Consider the following 11,343-nt stretch of genomic DNA (forward strand, 5'->3'; position numbering starts at 1 on the left):
GCAAGGCGCCCGCTGGCCCTGTCTCCCTCTCTGCCCATCTCTGGTTTTACACACGTCGTTCAGAAAGGCGCACTCACGCTTGACGCGCAGCCGGACGGCGTTGCTGACTGTCCGTCCGGCCGAGTTTTGGGCCGTGCAGCGGTAGCGGCCCGCCTGGTGGCGTGTCACCTGTCGCAGCGCCAGTGACAAGTTGCTCACGATGAGGCGGGTGCCACTGAGCCGCCGGTCATCCAGGCTCCAGGCGACTTCGCTCACCGGCGGGTTGGAGCGGACCGAGCACTCGAAGTAGGCGTCGTGGCCCTCTTGCACGCCGGAGGAGTCCAGGCCCGGGCCCAGCCGCAGCTCCACGATCGGCTTGTCTGCGAATCGTGGATCGGAATTGTCCAGCCGATGACGATGCCCCGGCATGCGAGGCGCTCGAACGCGCCCTTTATGCGATACCTAAAGTACGTGAGTCGCAAGAAGCGATTCTGTTGGGGTTTGCGCTCAACTACTTGGCTAACGATCTTTTCATCACAAGGAAAACTGCTGTGACTTATGGAAGGAATATCAAGCGCAAATAACCGCTCTGAAAGCTTTCATACCATTAATGAGTGGAAGAGGCGTTATGTATGATTATTTTTATCTTACGCACGGTGTTTCTTCCTAGTTGTTTTGCGTTGCATTTGCATATCTATTCAAAGGGTCAGGCACACCGAGTCGGTACTGTAGTCATTATGTTAATTCAATTCCTCAGATTCGACTTTCTTCTTGACTCGTTTACATGCCACATCGACTATAATTTGCTTAAAGCTAACAGGGTGTGCTGTGTATTCAAAATTCACAAGCGCTTTCGCCTTGGCCCGCTTTCAGGCACCGCCACTAATGATAGCGATCGACATTACAAGGAGATGGCCGCCGTGATGACGGCCAATTGTGGACAGTACTTACTTATACGAGAAGTGTTGTGAATAGCGGCCCAAGGCCTGCATTAAACAGTAGAGAGATTTAGCTTTGCAATGTAATAACGTGGACATAACCACAGAAAACCTTTCATGTCTCCTGCCTCGTTACATGAACTACAGACCGGGTGCGTTAGCGCACCTTCGCTGACTTTGTCGTAAAATGCCACTTTGTTATCTGCATGTGAGTTGTTGGCAGGTTTGCTGCTTTAGCCAAATCAAACCTGGGTTATTAGACGCTTTATACATGTATATGTTTGTCCGTTCATATATGCTTCAACATGTTCGTTGCATGTATGTTTCAGGGAACACTTTCAAAATCTTTAACTGTTGCCTGTGGCAGATATCCCAATTCTAGTTCATAAGCTGGCCTACTCGAAGCGGTGGACAATACTTGCACAACAAATTGAGATGCAAAATATGCTAATTCATAAAAATTCACTAATAAGGTTTTTAACTAATTACATTGTGGCCCATATTGCAATTTACAAATTCTAGCCGTGGAGTTTCTAAGGCGGATCCACTTGGAATGAATTTTCAAGATAACACCGGTTTCGATATATAAATTCCCGAATTTTGTGGAGAAATGCATTGGCGTTCCAGTTAATTGGTTAACAAAACGTCGTTTTATGCACGGAAGCACACAAGTGACTGGAACGTCAACGCATTTATCCGCGAAGTTCGGGAAATTATATCTCGAAACTGGTGTCGTCCTCAGTATTCGTTCCAAGTGGATCCGCCTTGCCAAGTCCATTGCTAGAAATTGTACATCGCAATATGGGTCATAAGACAATTAGCTAAAAGTTAATTAGTAAATTCTTCTTAATTATCGGATTTTGCATTTCAATGTTTTGTACAAGTAGTGTCCGCCGATTCGGGCAGACCGGCTCATAAACTAGGATTGAGCTATCTGCCACAGGCAACCTTTAAAAAATTTTGAATGTGTTCGCTGAAACACCTTATATATATCATCATCATCATCATGATCATCATCATCATCAGCCTGGTTACGCCCACTGCAGGGCAAAGGCCTCTCCAATACTTCTCCAACAACCCCGGTCATGTACTAATAGTGGCCATGTCCTCCCTGAAAATTCCTCAATCTCATCCGCCCACCTAACGTGCTGCCGCCCCCTGCTACGCTTCCCTTCTTTTGGAATCCAGTCCCTAACCCTTAATGACCATCGGTTATCTTCCCTCCCCATTACATGTCCTGCCCATGCCCCCCCCCCTCCCATTTCTTTTTCTTGATTTCAACTAAGATATAATTAACTCGCGTTTGTTCCCTCACCCAATCTGCTCTTTTCTTATCCTTTAACGTTACACCCATCATTCTTTCCATAGCTCGTTGCGTCGTCCTCAATTTAAGCACAACCCTTTTCGTAAGCCTCCAGGTTTCTGCCCCGTAGTTGAGTACTGGTAAGACACAGCTATTGTACACTTTTCTCATGAGGGAAAATGGCAACCTGCTGTTCATGATCTGAGAATGCCTGCCAAACGCACCCCAGCCCATTCTTATTCTTCTGGTTATTTCCGTCTCATGATCCGGATCCGCCGTCACTACCTGCCCTAAGTACATGTATTCCCTTACCACTTCCAGTGCCTCGCTACCTATCGTAAACTGATGTTATCTTCCGAGGCTGTTAAGCATTACTTCCGTTTTCTGCAGATTAATTTTTAGACCCACCCTACTACTTTGCCTCTCCAAGTCAGTGAGCATACATTGCAATTGGTCCCCTGAGTTACTAAGCAAGGCAATATCATCAGCGAATCACAAGTTACTAAGGTATTCTCCATTAACTTTTATCCCGAATTCTTCGCAATCCAGGTCTCTGAATACCTCCTGTAAACACGCTGTGAATAGCATGGGAGAGATTGTATCTCCCTGCCTGACGCCTTTCTTTATTGGGATTTTGTTGCTTTCTTTGTGGAGGACTATGGTGGCTGTGGAGCCGCTATAGATATCTTTCAGTATTTGTACATACGGCTCGTCTACACCCTGATTCCGTAATGCCGCCATGACTGCTGAGGTTTCGACAGAATCAAACGCTTTCTCGTAATTACTGAAAGCTATATATAACGGTTGTTTATATTCCGCACATTTCTCTATCACCTGATTAATAGTGTGAATATGGTCTACTGTTGAGTAGCGTTTACGGAATCCTGCATGGTCCTTTGCTTGACAGATGTCTAAGGTGTTCCTGATTCTATTTGCGATTACCTTAGTAAATAGTTTGTAGGCAACTGACAGTAAGCTGATCGGTCTATAATTTTTCAAGGCTTTGGCGTCCCCTTTCTTATGGATTAGGATTATGTTAGCGGTTTTCCAAGATTCCGGTACGCTCGAGGTCATGAGGCATTGCGTATACAGGGTGGCCAGTTTTTCTAGAACAATTTGCCGACCATCCTTCAACAAATCTAATGTTACCTGATCCTCCCCAGCTGCCTTCCCCCTTTGCATAGCTCTCAAGGCTTTCTTTACTTCTTCCGGCGTTACCTGTGGGATTTCGAATTCCTCTGGACTAATCTCTCTTCCATTATCGTCCTGGGTGTCACTGGTACTGTATAAATCTCTATAGAACTCCTCAGACACTTGAACTATCTCATCCATATTAGTAATGATATTGCCGGCTTTGTCTCTTAACGCATACATCTGATTCTTACCAATTCCTAGTTTCTTCTTCACTGCTTTTAGGCTTACTCCGTTCCTGAGAGCATATTCAATTATATCCATATTATACTTCCTTACGTAAGCTGTCTTACGCTTGTTGAATAACTTCGAAAGTTCTGCCAGTTCTATTCTAGTTGTAGGGTTAGAGGCTTTCATACATTGACGTTTCTTCATCAGATCTTTCGTCTCCTGCGATAGCTTACTGGCATCCTGTCTAATGGAGTTACCACCGACTTCTATTGCACATTCCTTAATGATGCCCACAAGATTGTCATTCATTGCTTCAACACTAAGGTCCTGTTACTGAGTTAATGCCGAATACCTGTTCTGTAGCTTGATCTGGAATTCCTCTATTTTCTCTCTTACCACTAACTCCTTGATCGGAGTCTTATGTACCAGTTTCTTCCGTTCCCTCCTGAGGTTAAGGCTAAATCGAGTTCTTACCATCGTATGGTCACTGCAGTGAACCTTGCTGAGCCCGTCCACATCTTGTATGATGCCCGGGCTAGCGCAGAGTATGAAGTCTATTTCATTTCTGGCTTCGCCGTTCAGGCTCCTCCACTTTCACTTTAGGCTATCTCGTTTGCAGAAGAAGGTATTCATTATCCGCATATTATTCTGTTCCGCAAACTCTACTAATAACTCTCCCATGCTATTCCTAGTGCTTATGCCATATTCCCCCACTGCCTTGTCTCCTGCCTGTTTCTTGCCTACCTGGGCATTGAAGTTGCCCATCAGTATGTGTATTTCGTTTTCACTCTACCCATCCCCGAGTCCACGTCTTCATAGAAGCTTTCGACTTCCTGGTCATCATGACTGGATGTAGGGGCGTAGACCTGTGCAACCTTCATTTTGTACCTCTTATTAGGTTGCACAACAAGACCTGCCACCCTCTCGTTAATGCTACAGAATTCATGTATGTTGCCAGCTATATTCTTATTAATCAGGAATCCGACTCCTAGTTCTCGTCTCTCCGTTAAGCCCTGGTAGCACAGGACGTGCCCGCTTTTTAGCAATGTAAATGCTTCTTTTGGCCTCCTAGCTTCACTGAGCCCTATTATATCCCATTTACTGCCCTCTACTTCCTCCAATAGCCACTGCTAGACTCGCCTCACTAGATAACGTTCTAGCGTTAAACGTTGCCAGGTTCATGTTACAATGGGGGCCTCTATATAAATATATATATATTTATATATGTATATATATTCTTGTGTTGCTCTCTGGCTATGGTGTAAGGCTGCTGAGCCCGAGGTCGTGGGATCGCGGCTCCTCGCTGTCGCAACGCTGGCGTGAGGAAGCGCGGCAGAGCAGCGAGTGAAATCACATTCGTTCTGCCTCTCGCTTCAACGCGAATCAAGTGGCGAAAACAACGCATTCGAACCGCCGTGGTTGGTCAGTGGCTATGGTGTTGGGCTGCTGAGCACGAGGTCTCGGGATAGAATCCCGGCTGCGGCGGCCGCATGTCATGATCATCATGAGCCTGGTTGCGCCCAATGCAGGGCAAAGGCCTCTCCCATACTTCTCCAACTACCCCGGTCATGTACTAATTGTGGCCATGTTGTCCCTGCAAACTTCTTAATGTCATCCACCCACCTAACTTTCTGCCGCCCCCTGCTATGCTTCCCTTCTCTTGGAATCCAGTCCGTAACCCTTAATGATTATCGATTATCTTCCCTCCTCATTACATGTCCTGTCCATGCCCCCCCCCATTTCTTTTTCTTGATTTCAACTAAGATGTCATTAACTCGCGTTTGTTCCCTCACCCAATATGCTCTTTTCTTATCCCTTAACGTTACATCCATCATTCTTCTTTCCATAGCTCGTTGCATCGTCCTAAATTTAAGCAGAACCCATTTCGTAAGCCTCCAAGTTTCTGCCCGAAACGTGAGTACTGGTAAGACACAGCTGGGTATACACTTTTCTGTTGAGGGATAGTGGCAACCTGCTGTTCATGATTTGACAATGCCTGTCAAACGCACCCCAGCCCATTCTTATTCTTCTGATTATTTTAATCTCATGATCCGGATCCGTGGTCACCACCTGCCCTAAGTAGATGTATTCCCTTACCACTTTCAGTGCCTCGCTACCTATCGTAAACTGCTGTTCCCTTCCGAGACTGTAAAGCATTACCTTAGTTCTCTGCAAATTAATTTTCAGACCCACACTTCTGCTTTGCCTCTCCAGGTCAGTGAGCATGCATTGCAATTGGTCTCCTGAGTTATTAAGCAAGGCAATATCATCAGCGAATCGCAAGTTACTAAGGTATTCTCCAGCAACTTTAATCCCCAATTCTTCCCACTCCAGGTCTCTGAATACCTCCTGTAAACACGCTGTGAATTGCATTGGAGAGATTGTATCTCCCTGTCTGACCTCTTTTTTTATTGGGATTGTGTTGCTTTCTTTATGGAGGACTACTGTGGCTGTGGAGCCGCTATAGATATCTTTCAGTATTTTTACATACGGCTCGTCTACATCCTGATTCCGTAATGCCTCCATGACTGCTGAGGTTTCGACTGAATCAAACGCTTTTTCGTAATCAATGAAAGCTATATATAAGGGGTGGTTATATTCCGCACATTTCTCTATCACCTGATTGATAGTGTGAATATGGTCTATTGTTGAGTAGCCTTTACGGAATCCTGCCTGGTCCTTTGGTTGACAGAAGTATAAGGTGTTCCTGATTCTATTTGCGATTACCTTAGTAAATACTTTGTAGGCAACGGACAGTAAGTTGATCAGTCTATAATTTTTCAAGTCTTTGGCATCGCCTTTCATATGGATTAGGATTATGTTAGCGTTCTTCCAAGATTTCGGTACGCTCGAGGTCATGAGACATTGTGTATATAGGGTGGACAGTCTTTCTAGGACAATGTTCCCACCATCCTTCAACAAATCTGCTGTTACCGAATCCTCCCAAGCTGCCTTCCACCTTTGCATAGCTCCCAAGGCGTTCTTTACTTTTTCCGGCGTTACTTGTGGGATTTCAAGTTCCTCTACACTATTCTCTCTCACATTATCGTCGTGGGTGCTACTGGTACAGTAAAAATCTCTACAGAACTCCTCAGCACTACTTTTAGGCTTCCTCCGTTCCTGAGAGCATGTTCAATTCTATCCATATGATAGTTCCTTATGTCAGCTGTCTTACGCTTGTTGATTCACTTAGAAAGTTCTGCCAGTTCTATTCTAGCTGTAGGGTTAGAGGCTTTCATACATTGGCGTTTCTTGATCAGATCTTTCGTCTCCTGCGATAGCTTACTGGTATCCTGTCTAACCGAGTTACCAACGACTTCTATTGCACACTCTTTAATGATGCCCACAAGATTGTTATTCGTTGCTTGAACACTAAGGTCCTCTTCCTGAGTTAAAGCCGAGTACCTTTTCTGTAGCTTGATCCAGAATTCCTCTACTTTCCCTCTTACCGCTAACTCATTGATTGGCTTCTTATGTAGCAGTTTCTTCCGTTCATTCCTCAAGTCTAGGCTAATTCGAGTTCTTACCATCCTATGGTCACTGCAGCACACCTTGCCGAGCACGTCCACATCTTGTATGATGCCAGGGGTAGCGGACAGTATGAAGTCTATTTCAATTCTACTCTCGCCGTTCGGGCTCTTCCACGTCCATTTTCGGCTAACCCGCTTGCGGAAGAAGGTATTCATTATCCGCATATTATTATGTTCTGCAAGATCTACTAATAACTCTCCCCTGCTATTCCTTGAGCCTATGCCATATTCCCCCTCTGACTTGTCTCCAGCCTGCTTCTTCCCTACCTTCGCATTGAAGTCGCCCGTCAGTATAGTGTATTTTGTTTTGACTTTACCCATCGCCGATTCCACGTCTTCATAAAAGCTTTCGACTTCCTGGTCATCATCACTGGATGTAGGGGCGTAGACCTGTACTACCTTCGATTTGTACCTCTTATTAAGTTTCACAACAAAACCTGCCACCCTCTCGTTAATGCTATAGCATTCCTGTATGTTACCAGCTATTTCATTATTAATCAGGAATCCGACTCCTAGTTCTCGTCTCTCTGCTAAGCCCCGGTAGCACAGTACGTGCCCGCTTTTTAGCACTGTATATGCTTCTTTTGTCCTCCTAACCTCACTGAGCCCTATTATATCCCATTTACTACCCTCTAATTCCTCCAATAACACTGCTAGACTCACCTCACTAGATAACGTTTTAACGTTAAACGTTGCCAGGTTCAGATTCCCATGGCGGCCTGTCCGTAGCCAGGGATTATTGGCACCCTCTGCTGCGTCACAGGTCTGACAGCCACCGTGGTCAGTTGCTTCGCGGCTGCTGGGGACTGAGGGCCGGGGTTTGATTGTTGTATTCATATAGGAGGTTGTGGCCAAGTACTGCACCAGGGTGGCCAATCCTGCTCTGGTGGGAGAGTGCGTTACCGGTTCTGGTCACCGGGATCAGGCCGCACTCCAGGCCTGTTTGTGCAATTTCCTCAATGTCGATGGGGGCCAAATGCGAAAACGCCCGTGTACTTAGATTTAGGTGCACGTTAAAGTACCCCAGGTGGTCGAAATTTCCGGAATCCTCCACTACGGCGTGCTACATAATCAGGAAGTGATTTTGGCACGTAAACCTCCATTATTTAAATTTTTTTTGGGTGTCGCTCTCAGTCTTGGTAGCCCAAATAGTTGAACTTCCACGTATACACTGTGGGGACCACGGCGGCATGAGTACAAGGGGCAAAGGCAGCACCACTTTTCAGCCGAAACTCCCCGTAGTTAAGGGCACAAAATTATATTGGAAGCGTAAAATAATCAGTGGTATCGCAGAAATTATTAAAAACAATCTCGGCCGGCGGTTTTTGATATTATGTTGCGCACCTTATTTGGTTACGATGTTTTGCTGTTTTTCGACTAGTGTAATTTTTCGCAACTTATTGCGTCGAGTAAACATAATTTCTTACTCAAGGGATAAAACTACATTTCTTTCTGTCCTTGTTGAGAATGAATTTTCCATCGCTATCACAGTCTCGGGGCACGTTCCGGTAGGTTGGCAGTCCCATTAAGTGTGACTCTGCTCTGGAAGGTATCCCTCTTATTTCGTTCTGCGCGCTTCTACAATATTATTTTATAACGCACTATGGCTGGCTGCTTCTACAGGTTAATTTTAAGATACGGTAGTTGCGCTTCGTTATTGCACATTGTCATACACCAAGCTCTGTTTCTGTTTATTTATTTGTTCATTTGTTTACATCATACCATAAGTGTACTAAAGTAACAGCAAGTAAATTGCTTCCATCTGTGCCGAGTGGTACTCCCTGTAACAATGAGGAAATGTCTTTAAAAATACTGAAATTTCAAGATTGTCCCAACAAAAGCAGCAGAATAGCTGCAAATGTGTTGTGAATCAAGGAATTGGGCTCGAGGATGTCACAAAAGTAAAACAAAATATGTGTATATTGTAGTACAGTGTGGCTTCCTGTTCTCTAGCCGCTATGCATGGAAAGCCCCTCCAATAAAAAAATTTCGTAACTAGGCCTCCGACAAAGCGTCCACCGGTAGGAAATTTGCCATATGTAAGAAAGCTGAAATATCCCCAACTTCAAGAAGTTCGAGCTCAAAATTTTTTCTTTCAACAGGTGCAGAGAAATTCTATTTTCTATCGACTTGCAATTAGAGAAACAGAAAGGAACCGCAATAAAGCGGTATCCTTTGTTTTTACAGTATTAGCTGCTATGGAATCACTCCACTAGCAGTTTCGACGACCGCCGGTGCCCGTACTTTGCAGCAGGTTCGTAATGAAATAAATAAATGCGCAGTACATGCCCTGAATGAAAGCGAACTCATGTGCCAGTGAGTGGTGGGAGGACATTTACCTCTCAGCCACTCAGCCGATAATACAACAGAGAAAGATTCTAACTTCAAATGCGCTGCGCATCTCTCTCTCTCTCTCTCTCTCTCTCTCTCTCTCTCTCTCTCTCTCGCTTTATTTTCATTTTTATTTTGTTATGTTGTCTGATTTGTTCGGCAGCTGGCGTATTCTCGCGCTACATCTGCACGTCGACGCGGCACCACTGCACTGCTGGACTACGGCAAGGTGGGAAATTTTGTCTGACAATCTGCGACGCATTTAAAGCAATTAAGGCTTTTGCAGCACAGAACTGAGACTAGTGACGCAGTTGGAGAAAGACAGTTCGACCGTTTTGGCTCAATCAATTTCAGTTAATGACTCATTCTCGAAGATTCTTGCGATGCTTCCTAGGGGCCCCAGCATTATTGTAACTTATTTCAGCAGTATTCGAGGCACGCTCGCCGGACCCGGTCTGTTGACGCAGTTAGCGAATATAAGCTCGGTCGTGGTGACATAGTTCGGCGTCTACTGAATCTTAGTGGGACATGTTTGTGCCGCTTTTCATGACCCCGCAACATAAACCTTCTTTCGATAGTCACGCTTGTCGAAGACGCGACGAGCAATGCCAAGGGTGATGGCACTGGAGTGTGTTGCATGCGCCGGCAGAACGCGCAAAAGATAACGCCGAGGAGCTCAAAAACCAAGAACTGGAAAATTGTGTCTTCTGAAGTACTGAAAACAGGCTTTGCACCCACGCATTTGTATTGAGCGCGAGTAGAAGGCATTCTGCTGGTGTCTAGCATGGTTTGGCTGAGAGCCTGTGTTGTGGCGACCTCTGTGTACGTAGCGTGCCATCGCGTCGGCTGAGGCCAAGCTGTTTTTTGAAACGCGCAGTCGCCCGTGTATCTGTGCTCTTAAAGTGCAGGAAATAATGCCCGGGAATGTGCGGGTGCTTGGAAACCAAATGTTTTCTCCATATTTTATGGTACTGTATGAGGTGAGTCGAATATTTTCCACGCCTTGTATTTAAAAATGAATTGCTTTTGTTTGTAATGCCACCCATTCACCCCTTTTGTATGTTTCGCCTCTACACGCAGTATTCCTATAAGGTCTATATAATCTATATAATAAAAATTTACTTTCTTCAGCTGATACGCCGTCCGGTGGCGCTTTGTACGGGAACTACTGCTGCTTACCCCGCCACACAACGCTAGATGAATGCACAAAAAGCCCGGAATGAGCATTTATGTAGAGCAAAATAAGCATTTGGCGTCTCGCGTCTACTTTATGAAATTGCACGTCGTACAGATTCGATGGAGGCTTGTAAAGATCGTTCGCAATAATTTTTACTAAATAAAGCGATTTCCAAGACTGCGCGCGGTTGAGCAGTAGAAGCAAAAAACAAATGCCGCGCCGATCGGCGCAGCAGCGTAACACGTTCCTGCTAGCGTTCAGAACACGTACGCCCAAAAGCCCAAAACCGGAAGTGTGCTTCAGGTGTTAATCCCACCCACTTGGTGCGCTACAGTCAATTAGGCCGCTGGGCTCTATGGGAGCGTCCGCTCTTCTGGAATGTCTTTCTCTGTGGTCTTTTTCTGACGCTATCTTCACTGCACCCGAACTGCAGGCCCGTATGCATCGCGCGCCAGCCAAGCTAGCGCGCGATGCGCTCTGGTGTAGCAGCTTCGGCGTGGCCTAGGATATGGGCCGCGCCGAACTCGGCCGGTCACACTCGCTGTGTGATTGTATGCGCGCCCACTTTTGCGGGCGTGGCAGAATTGCGCCGGCCCTTCGTTGACACGCACTGTACGGTGGCGCGCCAGGGCTTCGTCAAGGCCGGAGTATAGTGGAGCTGCCGTGCCACTTTCGCCTCCACGCGCGATCGACGATGACAACGCACTTGTCCGGCCCGGCTTT

The 11,343-nt window shown here is 45.9% G+C and overlaps 1 protein-coding gene across 1 annotated transcript in view; it reads right to left on the bottom strand.

The window, feature by feature from the left end:
• LOC142590426 (hemicentin-1-like) overlaps window positions 1-408 on the bottom strand; it is a 158,799-nt gene extending 158,391 nt beyond the window's left edge. The window contains exon 1 of the mRNA XM_075702554.1: window positions 78-408. Coding sequence (XP_075558669.1) covers window positions 78-408 — 331 coding nt within the window. The remainder of the gene's footprint in view (window positions 1-77) is intronic.
• Between the last annotated feature and the right edge of the window lie 10,935 nt (window positions 409-11,343).

This window comes from Dermacentor variabilis, chromosome 1, assembly GCF_050947875.1.
Source record: "Dermacentor variabilis isolate Ectoservices chromosome 1, ASM5094787v1, whole genome shotgun sequence".
In the NCBI taxonomy this organism is placed as follows: domain Eukaryota; kingdom Metazoa; phylum Arthropoda; class Arachnida; order Ixodida; family Ixodidae; genus Dermacentor; species Dermacentor variabilis.